Source organism: Orbicella faveolata, unplaced genomic scaffold (genome assembly GCF_042242905.1).
Source record: "Orbicella faveolata isolate gen_17 unplaced genomic scaffold, um_ofav_v1 contig_46, whole genome shotgun sequence".
In the NCBI taxonomy this organism is placed as follows: Eukaryota; Metazoa; Cnidaria; class Anthozoa; order Scleractinia; family Merulinidae; genus Orbicella; species Orbicella faveolata.
Genome location: NW_028301576.1, coordinates 9,117,501 through 9,143,312, shown reverse-complemented (window position 1 = coordinate 9,143,312; position 25,812 = coordinate 9,117,501). Strand labels below are relative to the sequence as shown.

The window sequence follows — 25,812 nt, the reverse complement described above, 5'->3', positions numbered from 1 at the left end:
TCATCGACATTCATTGTTGTGCGTAGAAACAAACATATTTTTCATGCCAGAAGATAGGTGATTTCAATATCCCAATAGAGTAAGAGAAATTTTAAAAATGATAATCAATTGAATAAGCACTTGAACGGTTCATGTTCACGCATTTGGGTGATTTCAAATCTGTAATTTGGAATGTCAGTGTAGACTGCTTACAGTGCAACAACAAAGTGAACGGTGTAAAATTTTCCCTGAAAATCGCACACGCAATCTTGAATCCTATTTTCAAACACAGCTCTTTGAATCACATTAGTAAGAAAACATGGAAATTGCAATATTTAAGCGACAGGAATCGTTTTCTATCTTCCTCGACTAACATTGGCTTAACAAGCTGTTCCGCAGAAAATGCCAAATTACTACTGATAACATAATTTTTCAGTCTACGCTGTTACAACTCCCCCGAATTTTTATTAATGGAATCAAATTAGCCATAACTAAGCTACACTCTGGGTAACTGGCTACTTCAATCGAGATAACACCGAAGACATCGCCCTTCCAATTTGAAGTAAATTTACGACTTTTCAAAGCTAAGAAAATATATCTTCGTGCTTCTTGGCCGTTGGTCGTTCAAAACTTATCATTTACCGGATTTATTTTAATAAATAAGCCAAAGAAGGATAGTTCTTTATGTCTGTTACAAGAATTGTCGAGAACTTACGATGGCAGGATCAGGATTGAAGTAACAAGAACTCCTTCGATTCGCCATATTGGCGGGCCGCCAAGGTCACTCGAAATCGGCTTTCTCGATATTTTCCAAAGTAAAAAGAATTGGAATTTTTTAACATCCATTTCGTAGTTAGGACTCTAAAACAAGATTCCATGCCAAATTTCAGCAAAATCGGTGAGGTACGGTGGCCGGCCAAAGTTTAAATCTTATAGACTATGACTCTTAATGTAAAAACGAGCTTTAAGTCGGCGATGGAAGGGAGGTACATTGGTTGAGACATTAAAAACAACATGGCGTGCCAATATCAATAACAATTCTTCTCGCGTACTGGGAATTTAATTTTACATTCCCCTAGGATATTATGTCGTGTTCTGTCGCTGCTATTTCCTGTTTATGAGAATGCCCTAGTGGGATATAAGCGTTATATAGTTTATTAAATAAATATCGAGGCTTCCATGCATTGGAATAAGGGCACTCTTCCATCGCCTGAAAGCAAACAGGACAATATCACACATTTTTGCAGCTAGATATAGCTCACGCGAGATGGCGAAACCGCTTTTTGAAAAGTCAGCTTTTGATGAAGTTAAATTTGTCTCAATTCGTCGACAAACAGGAAACAACATGACGTGCCAACATTCAAAACAATTCTTCGCGCGCACAAGGAATTTATATTTTAATAAATCGGTTTTTTTCGTTTAGTTTTCTCAAATAATGGTTAAATCGCGATATAAAACTGAATGCGACTTTGAGACGAGATATGGCTAACTCCGTGAGCGGGCAAGATGAATCAAATCTTGCGCTGTGATTGGCTACCCGAGCGGGCAAGATGAAGCTATCTTCCCCGCTCGGGACTACCCGCCGTGTCCCGCAAGAAAAATTTCCTTGAAAGCCACATAATAAATCTTTTATTGACCAAGCTTGTTTGGTCAAGATGGCTGGATATTAGCCTCGTTCTTTTTTTCTTTTTTTTTGCGTGTTTATGGACCTCGACTCCGTCTCGGTCCATGCAAGAAAAGCCATCTTGACCTCACACTTGGTCAATAATTCATATATATTTACGAGCATATATTTTCTCCAAACAATACAAGCTGCTGCCAGATACAATAAAAGTGTCTGCAATTTGACAAGACGGACGTCCAAGAACACCAAGGAAAAACTACAAAGGTAAAGGTAGGAAGAAATTTCACTAAAGCAAAATACACTTTTTTCGTAGATTTGCTTTTAACTAACCCATAAGGCTGGTTAAAACATGGCCGCAAATAATGCCGGGATCTAATTTTACATGCCTCTAAGATATACCATCTTGTTCTGTCGCCTCTAGTTTCTGTGTATGAGAGTACCCTAGTGGGGCATGTGTTATATTGAGCTGAACGAAAATCGAGGTTTCCAAAGGTTAGAATAAGGATAGGACGCAAGACACCGTTTATGATGAATGAAAATGGCTTTATGAAGTTTTCGACTAATGTTTTCAAGTTTCTAAAGGAAGAACGTGCTATGTGGATAACTTGGACAAAGCTGAATGTGGGTACCATGTTTCTTCTGACAAGTGACTTGTCGACTGTGTTTGCATAATTCTTGGATAATTTAGCCCTGAGCTTGCTCTACAAGGTGATACCATGTTTGTTTATTATGACGTCATGTGACGCCATTTGACCCGCCATCTTGGATTTCACTATCATTAAAGGAAAATAATTCAAAATCAAGCCAGAATGTTCAGAATTGTAGAAAACGACGGTTCCAAACGGCGTTATTCCTTGTTTGTCTTTATTCGCCCTGTTCTTTCTTTATTTTGTTTAAAAACCAAGTGGCATAATTTTGATGCGAGAAGAATAATTTAGAGAAACGAGAATAATTCGGGGATAATTCCCAAAAATTTTGAGCAGCGCTAGGAGTATAGTCTGCCAGTTTTGCAAGCACAATCGACAAAAGCCTAGTCTGTAAACTCTGAGGCATATTAATATAATTTTGAAACAGTTTTATTCTACGAACAGAAACACTTTGGAAACGTCATCATCCTTGCACAAAAAAAAAAGTTGTAAAAGCAACATGAAATTGTACATCGAAAATTTCTCAGACATTTTTCTACATAATGTTTTTTACTACGCAAGGTACTTGGCAGTCAAAAAAAATGACATATGTCGTGAGGTTTAGCCATTTAGGGAAGAAAAGAAGGCGATATATTAAGATAGTAATTAACAGACACTCGTATTTATCCATTTCGTTGGTCTTTTGAATAAAATAACTATTTTAATAATATACATGAAAAAATTAGTCGATTCTGATTGGCTGAGAGCAATAGAGTTCAAGTTTAACACACTGGAAAAAGTGTAACACCAGTACAAAACGTGTAACACAAGTGCAAATTGCACAACGTAATCCTAGATTATGATTGGCTGAAAGAAAAAAGGCAATTTTCTAAGCCAATCATATCACGCAAAATGATGGCGAAAATTTAGTGCGGAAACTTTGAAAAAAGTTTCTAACATGAGAAAAAATGGCTCCAAAAAAGATCTTCCGGCATTTCCTCCACGCGAAGTTTTTCATGTTAATATTATTAATTAGCACTTGTGAGTTTTTTAAAAAAGCTGAAATTGCACTCGCCGAAAAAAACCTTGAAAAACGTACTCGTGCAAATTAATTCCAAATTGAACTCGAAACCGTATGATTACCTATACTAACTAATTCACACGTAGAAAAGGTGGATTTGCTTGATGCTATTAGCATTACATTCAAACTCACACCACGTCCTCAGGCACTAAGAGATATTTTCCCTCTTACTTAATTTTCATTTTATTGTTCAAATTAGTTTTTAAACATCTCCCCATTGAAATGAAAATTTAAATACGGTTAAACAAGAGTTCAACTTTATCTTTTGGGAAGAAAGTGCTTTAAACGGTTTTGCATTCAAGAATCTTTTGTAAGAGATTGGGTGTTATATTCAGTTTCAAGTGGAAGGGGGTTGAGTAACTATTGAAAAAAAAAAATATTAATGTTTAAAAAACACTTCACAGACTGGACGCTAAACATTTATGGGTTTGTTTGTTTATAGAATAACAGTAAAGAGGAGATTGGCTGAAAAGCAGTTTAAGTTCCAAAGCTAGTATATCTGATGTTTCTCATTAACTCAGTGGCCCTGGCGTTTCAAGTTAATATCTCCGAAAGTGATTCAAACATGATTTGTTCAATGTCTAAATAGTGCCCCCAATTGGTTTTTCTAAAGCTGCAATTGTAGATCCTCTTTGACACACAAATAAAGTCTTTTATTTATTCTCTCATTGATTCATTCATTCTTCCATTGATTCATTGATTTATTCATTTATTCATGTATTCATGTATTCATTTGTTCATTTGTCCGTTTGTCCGTTTGTCCGTTTGTCCATTTGTTCATTTGTTCATTTGTTCATTTGTCCATTTGTCCATTTGTTCATTTGTTCATTTGTTCATTTGTTCATTTGTTCATTTGTGCATTTGTGCATTTGTGCATTTGTGCATTTGTGCATTTGTGCATTTGTTCATTTGTTCATTTGTTCATTTGTTCATTTGTTCATTTGTTCATTTGTTCATTTGTTCATTTGTTCATTTGTTCATTTGTTCATTTGTTCATTTGTTCATTTGTTCATTTGTTCATTTGTTCATTTGTTCATTTGTTCATTTGTTCATTTGTTCATTTGTTCATTTGTTCATTTGTTCATTTGTTCATTTGTTCATTTGTTCATTTGTTCATTTGTTCATTTGTTCATTTGTTCATTTGTTCATTTGTTCATTTGTTCATTTGTTCATTTGTTCATTTGTTCATTTGTTCATTTGTTCATTTGTTCATTTGTTCATTTGTTCATTTGTTCATTTGTTCATTTGTTCATTTGTTCATTTGTTCATTTGTTCATTTGTTCATTTGTTCATTTGTTCATTTGTTCATTTGTTCATTTGTTCATTTGTTCATTTGTTCATTTGTTCATTTGTTCATTTGTTCATTTGTTCATTTGTTCATTTGTTCATTTGTTCATTTGTTCATTTGTTCATTTGTTCATTTGTTCATTTTGTTCATTTGTTCAATATGAAGTGTTTCGTGCTCAGTCTATACCACCCGGGCGTCGCCATGTTCACTTTATGACTGTAGTTATGATGTTTAGGCAAGCAACCGCAGACAGTGATCCTTCTGGTATACGTTGGAAACCGATACAACGTATTATTATTATATTTTAATAAAGTACACCTTTTTTTTTTTTAAAAAAAAAAAATAGAAAACAGCCCTAAGAAAATACGCGCGCTGATTGGTTACAAATCTTATTTCTGTAACTCGATGGAAACACAGAACCAGCACGAGCAGTTGACATAATGATGGCGCGTGCAAAGAGAATTTACATTTTGATAATCAAAGTAAACAAGTTGTTTTCGTTTTTTACCGTCGCGGTGTTTTCTAAAAGAAATAGAAAACATGTTCTCCGTGTTTCTATTAAGTTATAGAAACACTCGTGAAAGTTTGGAAGAACTCGAAAAAGCTGTGGAAACAGCCCACAGTATTCCCACAGCATTTCTCGTTCTTCCAAACTTCCACTCGTGTTTCTATAGCTCGATAGAAACACGGTACACGTTTTCTATTTCTTAATTAATCCTACGTTGTATCGTATCCTTTTTTATTTATCTTTTTATTTATTTATTTATTTTTTGCAGCTCTCTCTACTTGTGTTGTGTACTCACCATGAACTTCAACAGCTGGAACTGGTTCTGGAGTGTGTGTTTTGGAGTGTCAGCAGTTGTAATCATTATTAGTAACTCCCTGTCAATTGCAGTTCTTGTCAAGGGAAGGTTTCGCAAACGTTCTCTTTACCTGTTAATCGATTTGGCAATAGCTGATCTCCTAGTTGGATTATTTGCAGTACCGATTTATATGATCACAGTCATCTCTGAAGACAAGTTCATGCCACGAGTCGTTTTTGATAGTGTCGATATGTTTACAGGTCTCTCCTCCATTTTCACATTGACTGTTATTTCTCTTGAACGACTCTTTGCCATCAGTCGGCCACTTCGTCATCGGCAGTTATCCTCTCATAGCTACGCCATTGCCATAGCAACGCCATGGATCCTCTCCCTCGCGGTGACTTCAGTTCGAGTGTTACAGCACTATTCAATCGTGGCAAATCACCAGATTTTCACAGTTATTACTATCAGTTTGTCTACTTCTTTGCTAATAACGTGCACTTCTTACTGCGTCATCTGGCGTAAGCAGACTTCCCGCATACAAAACGGAGTAAGAGCGAGGACAGAGGCGAGGATGTCTAAGATATTGTTTTTGATAACAGGAACATTTGTGTTGACTTGGCTACCATTCAAAGTTCTATTAGTTGTAGTAAATATGTGTGTGCCGTGTAGTAGAAAAATGCTCGCTGTGGTCGTTTTTGTACTGAAACTCCTTCAGTTCAGTAATTCGTTTATCAATTTTTTGATTTATTGTCTAAGAATGCCAGATTACAGAAAAGCTGTTTCACAACTATTTTCCAGTGCAAATCCCGCGGTCACTCCAATAATCCTGAGGTTAATACGTTAGGCAATAGCCGAACAAATATCGCACTAATCCACTTTTCAAGTGCACTGTCTTTATATGATGTTCTAGCAACTCATGCCATGATTATAATCCAGCTGATATAATGCAATTGTAACGCTTGGAGAAATAAATATCTCGTAGATTTTTGCTAGTTTAATTTATGAATAGCAACTACTGTGAGTATGTTACTTGTTCACTTTCTTTAAAAAAAAGTAAAATTGCTACCGCGATATTTTCCTATGTACCATGTATTTGGGTAAATATGAAGTAATAAATAACCGTTGACAGTTGGTTAGCATCTCGTGTCCGACGCCATTTAATAGGTCTCCCAATGGTTTTAGGGAGTAGGGGATCAATTTTAACCCGCGTTTACAGGAACGTAGGGTACAAGGGAACATATGCATGAAACATGCATTTCCGGGGGATCACGTGAACAAGACCCTCTGCAGGGTAGGGCAAACAAAATCGAAATAAACGGCGAAAAGCCACCAGTATCTCGCGACATTGTCTCTGCTCCTATGACGTCGATGAGTCATCTGCATTTGATGCTTTTGATGGAATCCAAATTCTACAGTATACGATGCAAACAATGAGCGGAAGAGCAGCCATCAAGAAAATAAACAAACTCATCGAGATTTTCTGGTTGGTAATTCCAATGTACGTTATGACAGAAGCATATCACCTAGAAGCGTTTAACTCTGGTTCAGTGCTGCCGATTATTCCGAACCAATCAATTTAACTTCCTAATATGGAGCAAGGGCTCTCGCGTGGATATGTCATATACGTGCGGACTACACGCGGACAGCAATGGCGGACACATTTCGTTGCGAGTTGAGAGAAGGTTGTTGTTTCTGGACCGATTTCTGCTCTCATCATGAGAATCAAACGAACCTTTTCTAGAAGCTGCCAGTGTAATATCTAGGCCAGTTATCTGCCTAGTCTCAATTGCAGGTAAGCTTTTTTTGCATCAAAACTAGTGAATGGAAATCATGCTATGCTGAAAACGTTTGTTTAGCACACGAGCTTTCGTTTGCCGGATAACAATGATCAGTATTGTGGATTATTTTTGCGTGATAGTTGAACTTTAAGAAAATCGGACTTGAAATTGTGGCTTTTCCCTTGATTTGTCATATGTTCACGCCATGATTGTGTGATTTATACCCTTGTTTTATCATGATAAGTGAAAAATTTTTTGGCTCGGGTGTTCAACGGTTTTGGATCCTGCTTTGGATACTAACTGGTCTACCAAACTGAGACATCATCTCATTTACCCTGCATTTACATATTCATTACCATGTTACTGCCTGTCTCGAATTGTTATCTCAATCAAAAATTTACTACTCTTGGATGTTATTGTTCAGTCATTTTTGATCTCCCACTTCTGTACACTTGTTTTCCTTTGAATGTTGGCGGTAGTGGGAGACTATACATAAGTTTAAATCAATAAATAATAAGTGTTTTATGTGAATTTATATTACACATGACTGTCAACCCACCTGGTGCTGAGTTTAAAAAACATACTTTGTAATTAAATTATTATTTTCAAGTAGATGCAAGTCAGTGTTTTTTCACCTCCCATCTGCAATTTAAGTTACAACCACTGTAATTAGTGTGAGGTCTATTATTTGTCCAAAACATTCTTTTCATGTAATTCAACCAGGCCATTGAGCCCTATTTCCCTTTACTTGGCCTCACATGAGGGCCCCTCACATGTACTGAGAACCCAGGAATGGACACACCGAGCAAATACAAGTTACATACAACAACTAAACACTAGGTGAAGAGAATCTCTAACTCTCATCAGTTTTAACTTTGATATTGTCAATGACAATGACTGAGGCACACTCATTAGTAGGCCTTTTACTTTAAACACATTCCAGCAAGTTTGGCAAGACCAAAATCATCTTTATCACACTTGTCTACAAAACAGATACATGCAGCACATTAATCTTGGATTTGTAATGTTATTTTTTGCCATTTACATTGGTTGCCCTTAACTGAGTGATTGTTGAAGCAAACCATACCCTACTTCCACAATATTATTATCAATTTGCCATAATTTATTTATTTATTCATGTATTCATTTATTTATTTATTCCAGTTACTGCAATTTATTTTTGTTATTTTGAAAGAAACATCGCTCATTAGGGACTGTTCATTTTTTATGGGGTGGGGAGGGGGACAGCTGGTGGGAATTGATAAAAAGTACCTCTTCATCAGAAATTTTTTTTCCTACCCCCCGTGTACCCCTAAATGTCTGTGATAACTCATTGCAGTCTGAAAAGCATAGATGATTTTAAGCCAGGATAAGCAGTTTTGACACTGCACCAGTTAAGGTGGCCGAACACAGTTTTTGCGCGCGCTTTTGCTGATGCAATTCAGCGTGCGCACAAGGATTGCAAAAAACAAACATGCGGTCAATAGAGCGATCATTTTATTTACTCAACACCTGCAGTATCTGTACTATTTTTCTCTACAATTGAACACAATGTATTGATGGCTTTAGTCAGGAAGACAACGCTCGTCGATTCTTATTCAGTTATTCTTGTTCTGGTCATGGTGTTCGGAATTTTGTTGGAGGAATGAGGTAAATCGATTGCTTTTGCAATTGAGTCAAAGTGCCGTCATTAAATAAGAAGCCGATTTGTGACCGGCGAGCTATCTGGTGGAATCATAGATGTATGCTTATGGCGTATCATAGTGCATCTACATGTACAGGACCTATGTAATGACGAAAGTTTCATGTCATATATCACAGGACAGATGAAAGAGCAAAACATTTTGAGAAATGTTAAAAAATATACTGCGTTGCATGGGAAAGCCAAAGTAAAATGCGAAAATCCTTGGAGAATTTGAACTGGCAACCATAATGCAAGATAGGTCATGGTGCAAAGAGAAAACGCTTTGGAAAGCTCGAAGTTCTTTTTTTCAAGCCCCCAAACAGGAGAGTTTCTTCTGCATCTAGGCTTTAACCAAATCAAAATGTAGTTGGTGAAAATAATGGTCAAATCAATAATCTCAACAAACCAAACTGCTACATCAGCGATAGGAAGCTGATAGAAACCAGCCAAGGCAAAAGCGTAGGTCATCGTGATCCCCATTGAGAGAATCCAAATGAGAAAGTTCGTTGTCATGTAACATCTGACACGGGTGAGCTTGTACGTTAGAGACCAGAATGTCCTGTAATACATATCTAAAGAGATTGCCGTCAAAAAGCACAGTGAGAATACATCGCAGAGAGTCTGTAATGTCTGGAACAATTCATGATAGTCCACACGGCATCCAAGTCTATCTGAATGTAGCAAACCAAGTACAATCAGAAGGGCAGTGAAACCTCTGATGATTTCCGTAAAGGCAAGACTGACAGTAAAGTATCTGACGAGATCAAAATAACCTCTTATAATAGCGACAAAAGCGTATAGATTTCCAGAAACAATAAGAGCTGCCTCAACAGAAAATACCACACACCAAGCAGTTAGCACCCTTGAACCAAGATTATCGGCTTCCTCAGTGGATAATTCCGTTGAAAAGTTTGTATTTACGCCCAATGAGGTATTCGTTCTTCCGGTCTGAAAATCAAAATGAATCGTGTTAATTTAATAATAACAAAATACGGGATCAAAAAAGCGGTTCATTCCTCTTGCAAGTCAATCTGTGGTTGAAAATGGTTAACGCTAACCTAGGTTTAAAAGTTAACCGAAGTATTAATTTTTCTCGCGTATAACATTGTTAATTACTTATGTTTTGTCTAGTTTGAGCTTATTCAAACTCCAAATTGAAGGACAAACAATATAGACAGAAACCTTCATCGAAAAGTTACAAAACTGAAAGCACAATTCTCGCTAATCCTGGGTTAACTTAATCGGGCTTTAAACAACTCGTCCCAGGCTTTAAATGATCCTTCGCTTCACGAGGCCCTGTTATCTTCATAGCCAGGAGCCATAATCGGGGACGGAGACCGTAAGTCTTGGGATCCGCGCGCACCAATGATATGGGACGATTTTTCTATTTTTAGAACAAATTGCGCCATCCTGACGTCATATATCCCCGCGATCCACGCACATGTCGGGGACTCTCGCGTGGATGCTGTCACGTTGGTGATCAAATGGTGAGAGTTGCGAGATTCTCTTGCGTATTTTTCACCGCGATGGCAGGTAATAAGACAGAGAATACGAACCAGGGCGCTTATATGTAGTTTTATGCTCTGAGCTAACGGAAAAGGTGCGTTTTTCAGGGTCGAAAACAAGACTTCAATCTCGCGCTGGGAATGAATAATAAGATCTGCTCGCGCTTGTTGTAACCGTACGCGTATGTTTTTGTGTTTGTTCTGACTTAAGAATATAGCAAGAAAACTCTGTAATCTTAATCATAACCAAAACCTGTTTTTATGGTTTCTTATTGTTTGTGTTTGTTTGGTGAGTTGGCAAAAGTTTTTGAAAGGAAAGTCTGACGCGTACAATTAGCTCATTTGCATAGTGCAGCTCATGCACTTTCAAGTCCGAGTCGATGTTTTCAATTGTCAACAAATCTTGACAAAGATTTCTTTCGTTATCTTTTGTGCTGAGATGCTGCAACAAATTTCACGAACGCAAAAAAGGCTACTAACATCATGTGTGTTTCTTCAACGTAAGCATAGTGAAGTTTTACAATGCGAAAATGAAAATAGACAAGGAGTTTTGATAACTCGATCAACAAAATCGAAATCGTTATTCGAAGTTGATTAAAGAAAGCGTCATTGTAACTTTGCTGATTATTTCTGCTTTATTTACATATTTCCAGCTTAGCTTTTAATATGTTCTCAAACATTTATCAATATTAACCATATTTAAAAACTATAGAGTTATTGTTTGAGTTCGATGTACGCTTTCACCCGAAATTGCGGCCAAGTCCAATTTGTTATGTTTACTGACTGTACAAAACACGCATCGCGCGCATTTTGTTTTACTTTTCGGTCGCGATAGACTGGCAAATTCCTCGCAAGCGTGTGGTAAGAGGAGCTAGGAAACCATGAAGACCTGAAGCTCTGCTATATCTAAATATATCCAGCTAGGTTTTTGCTGTGTAATGGAAAAGCCGTTAATCTTCAACATATGTGAAATTTAATTAAAGTGGAGTAATGTACAGCTCATGTAAAAGAAGCATCCGTCGGAACACAACTTGGTCAGCGATATATATAAGCTTAAAGCGGAACATACCTAAATTTGACGCGGTCTTACTTCACTCAAATTGGAGCAGCTTACGACGAAAATACTTAATTAAGCAAAATTCCAACAGACGTAAACGCGTTGAGTTGTGGACCAAAAACATGAAATATTTCGGGAATTTCGGACGCCATTTCCCCGGCGCGACATCCGCAGAAATCCTCGCAGCATGTACGCGCGTGTGCCGCAGGCGATGGCGCAATTTGTTCTAAAAATAGAATTATTGTCCCATATCATAGGGACAACCCCATTACTAGAAATGGCGCGCGCTTACGGTCTCCGTCCCCGATTATGGCTCCTGTTATAGCCTAACACCAAGTCATGGAGAATTACGCAAGTCAGTTTTTGAGAATTAACATAACACTGATTCAATAACGCAACTTGCTGCAGAGCAAACTGAGTGGCCATCATAGTGAACTAAACCTATTTAAATATTTATTATTTTTATTCATTTTACCTTGTGGCGAATCTAGTCCTTGTTTAAAAACACATTAACCCAACAGCACAAATTTTCTAAACTTTCTCCCAAGGTCACCTATTTCCCAAATTTTTATGCAGATGTTTTCCTTGGTATATTTCGTTATTATTGAAATATTTCATTTCAAAGAAAGTCATCGGTAAATTTGGATTTCACTTTGAAAAGTGTCAGAGATATAGACGAGAGTGTTATTATCATTTGGTCAAACGAATGAGTGTAAACTTCCGTAGATTTGATTTGTATTCTCGGTGACTTTTTAGTGTTGCCGTTCTAACGAATGATGTGAATTTGTTTGAAGGTAAAATAGAGAGGCACAGAATTACTGAAGCACATGACGCACAATTGTCATACATAAAACTTCTCCGACCTTAGGAATATATGTCTTCCAGAAAAAAGCGAAAAGTTTTGAAAACCAAATAACCGCTTTTACCATGAATAATTACAATATCATTCTCAATGTAGACTTGTAATCGTCTTGAAATTTACTTCGTTAAAAATAATTTTAGTCTAGCTCCAACTCAATCAAGGGGAATACTATAGAGATTTTGTATAGCTTGGGATGAAAATATCGATCTCCACGCATATTGGTTGAATTTCACCCGCTTTCAGGTAAAAATAATTAAGTCCATTGTTGACAACTTGTTAATTATTCAAGTCTTCACTTGAAAACCGTACCACAAGACTGATAACACAGCTAAGTTGGGTTCAGAATTCGCTGCAATTAGGGATCAAAACTATAAGAAAATGTTTTGATAAGAAATCGGCGATAAAGGAGGAAAACTTGTTCGAAGACCAGTTATACATATCCGAACGATAACTAATAATTACCGATAACATAATATAAGGACAATGTGGCACACATTCACACGTTACTGTTCCCGTCATGAAAGCTTAAGATATAGCACTAATATTTATTTCCTAAAGAATGCAAAGAGATAGTTTTCGATCAGTATTCTTCTGTTTGACGGCCACTAACTATTGATTTGTAGAATACATATAACATCGCACCAAAATAGCTCACAATGGTTAATGTCCATGCACTATAATACTGCTTGTTACTACAGTAACTGGCAGCTTGTTATCATGCGCTGATCAATTAAACATATATCACCATCCAATCAGGTAAATTTGTTATATAGCTATATATAGCCTTGTTTATTACGAAGATAATCATTACAGTTTCTTGTGTTTGGGGCTGAAGGGAATAATTCGATAATAATAATAATAATAATAATAATAATAATAATAATAATAATAATAATAATAAGCCTTTATTTACCCTCGGCAGTGTTTATAGCAAAAGGGCTAGTGGGCCCAAGCAAGCAACTGACTCGAACTCGACGGGACTCGAACGCAGGACGTCTGGATTGCAAGTCCGACGAGTTTACCACCCGGCCACGGTGCCTCCTTGATAACGAACGACCTGTGGATAAACATAAGGGAAAATATAGTCATAGGACGAAAACAAACATCAAGAGCATCATCATCAACAAAAACATTGCTTAAAATGAGCCAATGAAAAACGATTTTATAAAGGTGGTGTAATGCGACTGGCAAAATTCTGACACCTTGAGTCCACTATTGGAATTTGGGAAACACTGGCGTAAAGACACGCCCTCTCCTCACCACTCCACCCCTGCTTCCAGTGTGCACGATAACCACCACGATGGTTTCGATATGTATGGGTTATTGACCAAGTGTGAGGAGTCGAGGTCCATAAACTCGCAAAAAAAAAAACGAGGCCAATATCCAGCCATCTTGACCGAACAAGCTTGGTCAATAAAGGATTTATTATATGGCTTTCGGGGAAATTTTTCTTGCGGGACCCAGCGAGTAGTCCTGAGCAAGATAGCTTGGTCAATAAAGGATTTATTATATGGCTTTCGGGGAAATTTTTCTTGCGGGACCCAGCGGGTAGTCCTGGGCAAGATAGCTCCATCTTGCCCGCTCGGGTAGCCAATCACAGCGCAGGATTTGATTCATCTTGCCTACTCACGGCGTTAGCCATATAATAATTTATATTATCTGAAATAATGTGAAAGGGTGTATGGACATTTCAGGACAAAGGAAGTGGAAGGACAACACTGAATATCTGGAAGAAACATCTTAGTGAGTTTGACGTCAGTGGAATACCTATCTTGGTTGCTGGGGACGCCGTTTCTAGATCCGTGTACTCCTAATACTAATCACGAAGAGGAAAATGTGGGCACAACATGCCTACCAGACCACCCAAGATTACCTACTCACACGATCTCCGAACACCTAGATTTGCGCGCGCACAACACACTTGCATCTCCATTTCCACGCAAAACACATATAAGCCAAATTTAAGGGTTTCCATACCCAAAGAGCTTATCGCGGACGCACAATTTCTCGCTGAGGTCTACTTCCTAAAATTGAGGAGGTAGGTTTTTTAAGCCACCTTTGTTAGGTTGCACTTTTTCTTTGCTATCGGCTTTTGCAATTGTTCTCAAAGAAACAATTATAGCATAGAATTTTGAACTAAGAAATAAGCGGGCGTACTTTGCCTTAAAATCACTAGGCCTGATTGATTTTTTTCCCTTGCTGTTACCGAAAACGTCCACTGACCAGGCGTCCTTTTAGGGGATTCTCCTCAATCAACTCAAATGAATTACATTCGGTCGACTACATAAGGCGATGGCGTTGTTACCATCTAAGACAGACTATTCTCAATGCCATCATAGAAGAATTAAATGCGTTTTTTTCTGTATGATTATGTACGAGGTACAGCGTTATAATTTTTTACCATATAGGAAAACGACTAGTTATCTAAACGTCATGAGACTTTTCACCATCGGTCAACATTTGTTCATGATGGAATAAATCAAAAAAAGGAAAGGCTCTATCTCCCTAACAGGAAGCGGCAAAGCTGTCAAAATGGAGGTAAATAAATCATCAGCACAAGTGAAATATTTGGCAAGAATTTCTTCGTGTCGAAGAACATCGAGAAATATATGTATGAGAAGATATTATTTATACTGCATATTCCGTTAAATCGAAAGGGAAAAAACAAACCAGTCATAACTTACAGTACAGACCTCGAACACGGTCACTAGGAGGTATGTAATCATGGAACCTTGTTACTTATCATGTACGTGTGTAGTTTTGGATTCGAAGTCATCTTTATTTTAAATAACCAACCTAATCCAACAACCAAAAATTCTCCAACCAATGGTTTAAAAATTTAAAATTCATAGTACATTGTACTACGTGGTGTACGGACATAAATGTTTATAACGTTAATCCATATTGTTTATATTTGAAGTATTGTTAAGTGTCTTGAAGCCATCACTTCAAACCATTTAACCTTAGATGTATGTGCGCCGTTTGCATAGAAATAATTTCGCTCTTTTCCTTGCCATGTCGACCTTCGTGAGAAATTACGATCTAAAAAGTAATTATGGAGATATGGATGTTTTTTCAAGCAAGAAGGATGCAGGTGCCTACCTCCAACAATTGTGTTCAGTAAACCTTTCACTGACACAGCAGCCACTTCTAAACAAACGAGAACAACCCAATTCCCATTTTAAATTACGCAAACACACACAAACAAAAAAATGAAAAATAATAACAGTTATCTTGCAGCATAAGGCCTTGTGATATTACTGGTGTTATGAAAGTTATTTAAAAGACAATGTTTAAGGGAGGGACTGGTATGATTTAATATATGACCAGTTACAATACAAGTTAAGAAAGAAAAAAATAGCTTAGTTTGTCTTTAAATTTTCTTTATATATTGCACTCAGAATAGCAATTAAGATTGTGATTTTTCAATAAAAAAGGAGGCAGGAATCAACCTTCAGTATATAGTCTAACAGCATTAATTTTTATCAGCGATTTCTTTTCCCTGTTAAATTGCAATTGCAAATTCGATCAATCATATTAAATTCTAAATAAATGCGAACAAAGGGTTTTCTTTTAATTTAACCGAATAGATAATTAAAAAGCACGGATAGTTTGATCATGTGGGGCTTCGCAGTATTTTTGATGCTTTGACAAAGATAAAAACAAAGGCAAAGAAAAAGAAAACAAACAAACAAAAAAAGAAAAAATAGAAAGAAAAGAAAGAAAAACAAAAACAACAACAAAACATAAAAGCGCTCGCTATGACTTATGGCTTATAACAACGCCATGACAAAACAACAAAAAAATAATGATAATTCAGAGTCCTCTGTCTTTCTGATAGATAAGGTACGGTCAGGCTACTAGTAAAACATGAGTTATGAAAGCGTCTAATAACTGTTGATTCATGGTCAAGAAAGGACCCTCTCCTGTTTATGATGGAATAAGCTAGAAAGCCAGGGCCTTCTTTTCTTCAATCAGAAGCAGAAATAGTAAGCTGCCACAAGGTTAGGTTACCATAGATAAAATAGCACACGAACCGTTACTTTTGGAAGAGAGCAACTTCGAGAACGTTGAGAAAATGTCCACTGCATAAACTGTTTCTGCTATAAATCAACAGCAGTCATAGCCTAAAGGGCCTCTAACCGAAAGTGAAATATTTTAGCTCAGTCGTATTTAATGGAATAGATCACGTCTTAGTCATGCTTCTCAAAACTCAAACTTTTTGGAGCGCTTCTGACAACGCCTGGAATGGAAATCCTTAATGAAAATGTACGAGCCATAAATCTTCTCAGTCTAGAAGTATGATTAATTATCACTGTTACATACATTCTTTTTGCTGACAGCTTTAAATGAATACTATTCTCAAACATATTTCACCTCATTCTTTTTCACAGGCTTAAGCTCGCAGCAAACTCGTTAAAATGGAAATTGCCAGCAAGGGAATACTTCTGTGGACTGCAATTTTTGCATTGGAAATGCTTATCGCTCTTGCGGGAAATGCTATAGCCATCGCTGCGTTCTGGAAGCAAAGATCAACCCTCAAACGAACTTGTTACCTCTTGATAAACCTTTCAGTTGCTGATCTTTTGGTTGGTATTGGAGAAATCATACACCTATATAATAACATTTTCTACCTTCAAAATTCTAAACCAGCAATCTGGGAAAACATTTTGATTTTGCCGGATGTCTTTGCGGGTTCGGCTTCTTTATTGTTCTTAACTCTCATCTCCATGGAAAGGTTGTACGCCATTGCATGGCCTTTCCAGCACAGAGCGACAAATATAAGAGTTTACTTTTACTTGATTGCCGTCACATGGACTTTGGCGACTGCGATAGCGCTCATTTTTCTTTGCAGTCTGGTATTGGAAATCACCAGCTTGATAATTACTACCCCGATCTCAGCATCTGCTTTAAGTCTCTGTTTGGTTGTTGTTTTATGTTCGTACTTGGCAATATGGAGATGCAAAAGAAATGAGGTTCCGGGGATACCTATAGACAGACGCCAACAAAACAAGAAGCTTGCAGTGACTTTGTCTATTGTAACTTTCTTGTCAGTGCTGACATGGTTGCCATTAACAGTGTGTATTATAATAATCACAATAATTGGAATGCACAAGTTTCCGAATTGGCTTTATAACATTGCAAGATTGCTTCAGCTAGCAAACTCGTCGATAAATCCCATAGTTTACTACGCCAGAATGCCTGAGTTTAGAAAACAGCTCAGGAATATTATTCTGAGGCACAAATGTCATAAAGAGCAGGGAGGTAGTCAGCTTCCGAACATACCTATGCGGGGAGATGTTTCCACACCTGTCCTTTTATCTTTTTCTACACTTAACAAGACTATTTGATTAGTAAGACTTTCAGACATTCGTCGTAATTTCGTACCTTTTGCGTCTCATCCCTTCCTTTATCATAAGTGTTAGCAGTCTACACGTTCTTATGACATGGATAGCTCACTATCCTCGTCAATGTTCCTGTCGTTGCTATTTTTGGTCATAATAATGAATTCTATGATAGCGTCTTCCAAACAAAAAGACTCCCCGCATCAGTCCCAGTTGCAAGCTAGTTTCAGTCCAATATGGAAAATACGAATGCGGCTTATCTTTAAGAAGAGAAAAATGTTGGGTAATTTATTGATGAGAAGGAAGTACTTTCAAAGCCGGGCTACGGACGTTTGACGATAAAAAAGGGGTAATGTTTATCTTGAAAATGTTCATGAATGTTTTAATATTCGTCATAGAAAAGGAAAAAACATTAAGACGAAATCCGGTAGGATTTTAAGTATTTTCAGTTTTAAAAATCTTGTACCAGAAGTATAAGTATATTGAAGTCCTTTTTGCAGTTTCTAGAAGCTTAAGTTATACGTAATTGCCTGAAATAACAGCAAAAACAATTTCCCATAGGAACTCGAAAAACTAAATTTAAAAGTTCAGAAAACAAACACAAGGAAAATATCATCATCAGTTTCATTTCACCAGTACTTTCAATTGTTTCATATGAACTTAAAAATTTGTTTTCGACATTTGCCGGTGTTATCGAAAATGATTTCTATTGAGAAGATATTTAAAATAGTCGACCAGAAGTTTGCAATATAATGCAAATAATCTAGGTACTAAGTTTTTTTCCACTTGTTACTCGAACTTGTGGTGGGTTCCCTTTTAACCTATCACAGCAAGGTCCCGAAGTTATTTCTTTTGACAACATATTAATACTGAAGAGGTTCACCTTGCAAGTGCTGATTGCAATTATTTTTTGGGATGCCATCACCGGCTTAAACAAATGTCATCTTCTCGATGCACGGTTTGCTGTAGTTCCAATCGAAGAAAGCCTCAAATTATTTAACTACTAAGGTAAGAAAGAAAGCCAAAACGAATAAGTAGGTGCAATAAAAGCAGAAAGTGTTTTCTTTGCTGGAGCTTGCATGGATGATTTAATCTTAATTAATTTTAATTTCAAGCTTAAAAATTACTAACTTAATTTTTTTGTGGTGATGTTGATAATAAAATTCAGTGCAATAACAACCTCTAAACAAAGTGATTATTCTTGTAATTATACTCAAAGGAGTAAAAAATAATTAACAAGGAGTTTTAATTTTATTACTATAGCCTCGAGTTCTAGCTATAAACAATATTGTAATAAATGAGAATAAAAGACGCTTCATGAACATGGCAGCTGGTGTTTTGAACGAAAAATCCGTTTATTTTGAAGGAATGATTCCAAGTTCGTCATATCTAAAGCATTAAGAATTAAAAAGAATAATAACCTCGGACCAAAGTGCTTTTTAGAATTGGTTTCAAGGCATTGCAAAATAGTAACAATGGTGCCGTATATCGCCACAACAATTTGTGTCAGATCGAGTGACTACTTCTCTTGAAACCGAAACTACTCATCCCAGGCGAGAAAAAGAATTTGGAAGAGGAAATTTGCCTTTCTTTTGTAAACAAATGCTACATGTGGTTGAACAGTAGCTTCAGAACACAACTCTCTTCAGGGTGCGACGAAGGTTATCAATAGCGCTCTAATTAAGGGCGGGCCGCACTCTTAAAAAATGTCAACAAATTCGTGCTCGATGGAGTTCTGATGGTCAAAACGTTCTGGAATTGCAAATGCAAAGCGACAATGAGCCACACTGTTCAACTGACCTTTCTTTTTCACAATTCATCTTGTAAACGTAGCTTCAATATCCATAAATGAGTAGAACGTAAGACCTTCTCAGCGCTTTTTCTATGTTTTTTGACGATGGATTCTAATTACATTGTAGCTTTCGAATTTAGCTTCAGCGTCTCAATGAAAGTCACGGATGTGTCGCTGAAATCTGGGGCGATGAGACAGCTGCAATTTGAGGAACCTAGCGATCGGTCCTAATCTACCCTCAATCCCTGAAATTAATCTTCCTAAAATGCCAGCTGAGTGTTCTTTTTCTTTTGGTTTACTTATCCGTCTTTTCCTGCCTGATTAGCTTCCAGAGGTCTTCATATCTGATTAAAACTGGCCGGCGGATTACCAAGATTAATTGAAAACAACTTCACTCTCCTGGTTCCCGCCAATATATTAGGCCCCATCCACTGTATTCCACGCCGGATAAATTTGAAAACGCAGCTTTATTTTCACGGTTAGACCTACCGTCCACACTAACCCATCACGAAAACGGAGGTTTTCGAAAGCGCTTTTCAAACCGGAGGAATTTGAAAACGCCGGCTTTTTGTTTTAGTTAGGACGAAAAACATTTTCAGCAACAACAACAACAACAAAAATTTACTCCTTTTTCATTAATATGGAGTCATGAATCTTAGCTTAATGCATGAATTTAATGCGTAGATTTTCGAAAACGATGGCGGCACAGTAATCATGTGATTTTCCTACCCGAGTTTTCCTCGAGCACAAATGCTAAAAAAAACGGTGATTGTTGCGTTGTCAAATTTCTCTGGCATAGTGTGGATCGAAAACATTTGATGCATTTTCAGAGTGAAAACGCCGTTTTCAAATTTCCCATGCTGGCGTAGTCTGGACGGCGCTTAATAAAAGCCTTAGCATGGTTAAATACAAACAACGGTCTGCACAGGAGGTGAAAAACCATTTGTTTCTTTACAATTCTGATCTTCGAGTCTTTTCTTTTTATTCAAAACCTTCTCAGAAATAACCAACTCTTTGATTCTCAAAAAATTGCCAAATTTTAAAATGAGCAAATTTGTTTCTTGTAGATTTCTTAACAATCATAAAGACCGTTGTCTTGTTGGCTTGATCAAAGGAGTAGAGGGTACAAACTTCTCCTTTCTCCTACTTTTTATTACTATTCAAAGTTTTATTTTACAATGGAAACCCTCGATCATCGTTATTAAAATCCGTACGCTGATGGTCCAAGAATTAATTATGTTTGTAAAAGTCGACAGGACCTTTTGTAAAACTGTTCTTTGCTGGCCGAACAGAACAATAAAACAACTATAACTTATGTTTCAAGAGAGAGTCATATAGTGAACCAATTTTAATCGTGGCGCTTTCCGCTTACACTTACACCGACGGTGCCCTATCTAAAAACAATCATCCTGCTAACGCTGCAAAGACTATCAGCACAAAAGAATGATCTTATGTGCCAAACGTTGGTTTTATTTGAACTGTTAATAAACCGGCGTGAATAAAGATAAAGGCTTTCGATAGACTTGATAACAGAACGCGAGGAGCTTTAAGACGAAGGTATGTTAACTTTACATAAAAAAGCGAGAAAAAAAAGCTACCAATTTGGATTCAAAGGCCATAGACTCGGCTTACTTTAACGTACAAAACTAGCAAGACATCATCGAAAATAGTTTTTCTGACGTTAGGCCTTCCAAACAACATTGTTTGAACATTTTCTCTTTGCAAGTCACAACAAGAAAGTCAGGGCATTGAATGGCCTTTACAAACTCGTAGACACACACGCACATGTACACCATGGACACAGCATTATTAACATCAAACATACAGATAGCTAACATTTAAAATAATGTGAAATTACCAGATGACAAACGAAATAGAATCCCGTGCACAGTTAATCTAAAGCTGATAGATCACGTGTTCGGTTAAGGAAATGGAGAATTGATTATTATTTTTTTCGCCCATATAATGACAAAAAGAAACTTTTCTGTGATAGGAAATATCAATGCAACTATGAGGTGCAATACTGCAGAATTTATCTTCTGGACCGTTATCTTCGTTGTAGAATCCTTATTAATTATTGTGGGAAATATTATCACCATTGTTGTTTTCTGGAAATTGAGATGCGTCTTAAAGAAGACTTATTGCCTTTTGATGAACCTAACAGTGGATGATTTAATTGTTGGTTTTTCCGCCATTGAACTGATCGTGAACAGTAGCATTTAAATACTGAAAAACTCTGAAGAATTGCGTTGGAAAGGATTCATCGCCCTAAATGCTTTCTCTGGGACTGCTTCGTTGACCACTTTGCTGTTAGTTGCAGTGGAAAGGTGCTACGCCATTGTTTATCCCTTTCGTCACAGAGCATTAAGAACGCGGATCTACATAAATGGTATTATCGGGGTGTGGCTTATGTCCATACTGATAGCATTTATAAGATTGTCGCCGAAGGTTTTCTCCAATTCAGTTGTTACCGTCGCCTCTCCTTGGATTTTGACATGTTCGTCTGCAATTGGCGTGTTCGCTATTTGCTGTTTGTACATAGTGATTTGGAAGTTATCAAAGAAGGAGGATCCGCGAATATCGCGGGACAAACGCGAGCAGAACAAGAGACTTGCCAAGACCCTGTTTATTGTAACAGCAACTTCTGTCGTCACGTGGCTGCCATTTGCTGTTACGTTCGTTTTACCACATCATATAAGAAATCACTACTACTGCGCCGTACACAGTGCTGGTTGCGTGGGACGTTTTACCCAGTTGGCTAACTCCTTACTAAATCCGATGATTTACTGTTTTCGTATGCCAGAATTTAGTAAGATTGTGAAACAAGATTTGTTTAGGCGTAGCGGAAGAGCAAATATAATGAATGTTCAGTCAGGTGAAACGTTTTCATTGGCGAATATGGCAGTTGCTGTTTGTGAATGAACTTTCAGGTGTCTTTTTGGATCGAAGGAAACAGGCAACTTGGAAATAGCATGTTATCATAGCTTTATGATGTAGTAAACTGCTTTTAGCAGCGTGCTTAAATATGAATAACCCTTTCCAAATAATTTTTTCTTTGCATGTGTGCAGGCAGTCAGGCCGATACTGAAAACTTCATGATATGGAGATAGCAAAGAAAAGGTCAAACAAATGAAATGTGAAAGTATTGACTAACTGCGGTGATCGGATTGTATATAATCTTAATACAGTCTTTTTTAGCTTCTTTTTATTTCTACTTCCGCTCACGAAAATACAATATGAACAATGGCGGGATTTACTTTTCGAGACTATAACTTTGCCTATTTAAAACTGATTTCTGCTCTAGGTTAGTTGCCACGAATGCACAACATTACTTTCATATTCAATGCAAACAATATTGTTTGAACAACTATATATATGATATTATGACTTCAAAAGTGCGAACACCCACATAAGTAAGATATCGAGAAAAGATGTGAAAATAATAATAAAAGTAAGGAATATATTTATATTTAATTAAGATGAATGTCAGTTTTCCCCTCACTCTCTTATCTTGCTTTTTGTACTCTTCTACTTTTTTTTCATCGCTATAACATGTTCTTCGTTCAAAATTTTGGCGGAAGTTTTTTTTACGACGGAAGATTTCAATTGGACTTTCCAGAGCCAATCTCCGATTGTCGTGTAAAATAACAATTCTAGCTAAATTAGATATCTATAGCAGTGCAAAAGACTATCCGATTTTGTTTTCCTAGGGAATAAACTGCCGCGCTTTTGTAATTTTGACAGTGGCTAAAATTTAGGTCACGCTCATTAACGATTCTTCGACGATATTTGGCACCACGTGAAAACCATGGTATTAAGTGACAGAAGTGTAACATATCTCAGTCAACTAATAAGGGCATAAAATTATTGCGAAATAGGTGGAGTTAGGTTGAATTAAGCGTGCGTTCCCATTGGTTGATTTATGGAGGCGTGGCAATGCCTAGATCTAAATTTTGCCGGCGGGCAACAATAAAGTAATGCGCGCGCTCTTCCACTAACCACAGGCAACTGGACTTAAAACTTTACACTAATTTTCCTTGAGAAACAGCTAGTTTTGTTTCCCTTGAATCTCGATAGAAGACGTACGAAGTTTTCTAGACTCATCCAAAGTTGCCCGAAATTTTGGCTATTTTAGACAGCTTGAGGAGCCAAAATCATGATGTGGTGACATCTATATCTCGAAAAAAAGAGCTGATAAGGGGCTTGTGATTTTCATTGTTTTCAAAGGTCATCTCCCTAAGAGGGTTTATTGTTCTTGTGACAGCCACAAAAGGTGAAATATTGTAGAGTTGTCAGTTACGCCTCTTTTTCAATTAATTTTTGGCACAATCATGATGACTTTCCGATGAATGTTGACATTGCGGAATCTATGATTTGCCTTCATCCAGCACTTTCATTGACGAGTTCTTGAAGGCCAGTGATTACTTTTAAAGTGTGTCACCTGACTGCCTTATGGAAAAGCAGCCGGAAAACAAAAAGTTTTTTAATTAATTTTGGCACAAATAATAGTTCATGACAACTGTTCAAGAACTTTTACTTTGCTTAATGCAGGAACCTATAATCCGCCATTAATCTCATCCTTCAATAAATAAGAACAAATGATCTCCACTCCGAACTACGAAAATTTGTAAAATTACTGCAATTTTAAATAAAAAAAGTGAAATAAAGCATGAAATATTCTAAGGCGCTTTATACCAGGTTCAAGGTCTTGGAAAAGCCGGAAAGAATACTCTCTGGGACTAACAGTTGTTTGCTTTTGGTAATTTTCTTCTTTTTTTTCTTCTTCTTCTTCTTTTTAATTGAAGAATATATCAACAAGAAAGAGATGTAAGTCTGACATGATTTTCCGCCATCACTTTCCTTACAGTGTGTGAAGATCAAATAAAGTTATTCCTGGTGCTATATGTGCGCAATATTTAGGAATTATTCCACGAACACGCGTTGGCTATAATCATCCCATATTCAACAAGAGTGAGTAGAATAATTGCTTTATTATAGAAACGCCCTCAAAATATAGAAAGGTAAAATAAAATAAAATAAAAATAGAAACGCCCCCAAAATTACGGGTACGCCTACCATATTTGTACAGCATGGCCTTATTACCGATATATAATGATTACTGAGCCAAGGAAAGCTCTTGGATTGCATTATCCAGTGATTCCTTTTTTTTTTAATAATTTAAATTATACTATGAAGACTTACTATGAACCTTATTGTTGCTTTTATTTTATTTATTATAAAATCAATATAGCAGAAGGCTTTCCTGACGTAAACCGAGTAATATTAGGGTACATTATTCACGACACCTATTATTGGGCCAGACGTAAAATGTGAGGGAAATAAGAATTTACTAATACAGCTGCTGACTTTCGGCCTCGGATAAGAACCGAAAAACTCGAAGGCAAGATAAAGTTGATTTTATTGTCTTCTTTTGAACGAGGAAGTAGATACTGCTTAAGTCAGTATTGAAAGAAACTTCAGAATTCAACGTTTACTAAGGAAAGATCTTTCCATACGATGGTTAGCGATTTGATTGATATATTTTTTTTTTCCTACTGGAGCAAGATGACGATTTCAACAATCATGCCACATACACTCAGTTTGTCAAACTTTGTAGTACAGCAAAGCCTGCCATGAGATCCAGCCAAAGTTTATTTATAGGTTGAATTTAGGAGTTGATAAAATTACCTATAGGACTTTTAAACGTGATATTCTCAATCCCTTTTAGGAAGTACAGGAAATCTACAATGTGCGAAACTGCTGAATTATTTCCCTGGATAGCTGTCTTTGCTGTCGAGTTCCTGGTTATCATTATTGGAAATACCATCACCATCTTTGCCTTTTGGAAATTGAGATCCGTTTTAAAAAGAACTTATTACCTTTTGATCAACCTAACAATAGCTGATGTTACTGTTGGTTTAGGCGTTATAAAACTTGTGACCAGCAACATTTTAAGACTAAACACCAATGAAGAACCAGGATGGGCCAGATATATTGCTATGGATGTTTTTTTCTGGAACCGCTTCAATAACATCTTTGTTACTCATCGCTGTAGAACGATTCTTCGCCATTGTTTTTCCATTTCGTCACAGGGTATTGACTAAACGTGTGTACGCATATTGTATTGCTGGGGTGTGGATAAAGTCTGTAATTATTACAATGATAACAAAGATGCCCGAGTTTGTCAGAAATTCGATTTTGGCAAGTATTTGTCGCTGGATTCTCGTCTCGTTTACCGTCATTTGTTTGATCGGTATTTGCTCTTTGCACACAATGATGTATGTGTATTCTAGAAAAGGAAATCCTCGAATACGTCGGGACAAACGCGAACAAAACAAGAAGCTGGCTAAAACCTTGTTTATTGTAACCATGCTGACGTTAATTG

The 25,812-nt window shown here is 36.9% G+C and overlaps 2 protein-coding genes and 3 pseudogenes across 2 annotated transcripts; 4 read left to right on the top strand and 1 right to left on the bottom strand.

Moving 5' to 3' along the window:
- Positions 1–133: 133 nt before the first annotated feature.
- On the top strand, positions 134–6,336 carry LOC110047961 (beta-1 adrenergic receptor-like). Its single transcript, XM_020753715.2, has 2 exons — positions 134–1,873; positions 5,375–6,336. Exon 2 carries the CDS (start codon positions 5,403–5,405, stop codon positions 6,246–6,248), a length of 846 nt encoding a protein of 281 aa, XP_020609374.2. The 5' UTR covers positions 134–1,873; positions 5,375–5,402; the 3' UTR covers positions 6,249–6,336.
- A 2,019-nt stretch (positions 6,337–8,355) lies between these two features.
- Positions 8,356–9,880, bottom strand: LOC149098277 (uncharacterized; annotated as a pseudogene).
- A 6,810-nt stretch (positions 9,881–16,690) lies between these two features.
- LOC110047954 (substance-K receptor-like) lies at positions 16,691–18,961 on the top strand. Its single transcript, XM_020753709.2, has one exon. The coding sequence runs from the start codon at positions 16,712–16,714 to the stop codon at positions 17,639–17,641; it is 930 nt and encodes a 309-aa protein (XP_020609368.2). The 5' UTR covers positions 16,691–16,711; the 3' UTR covers positions 17,642–18,961.
- A 2,431-nt stretch (positions 18,962–21,392) lies between these two features.
- Positions 21,393–22,890, top strand: LOC149098276 (glucose-dependent insulinotropic receptor-like; annotated as a pseudogene).
- A 1,932-nt stretch (positions 22,891–24,822) lies between these two features.
- LOC149098275 (adenosine receptor A3-like) overlaps positions 24,823–25,812 on the top strand; it is a 1,438-nt pseudogene continuing 448 nt past the window's right edge.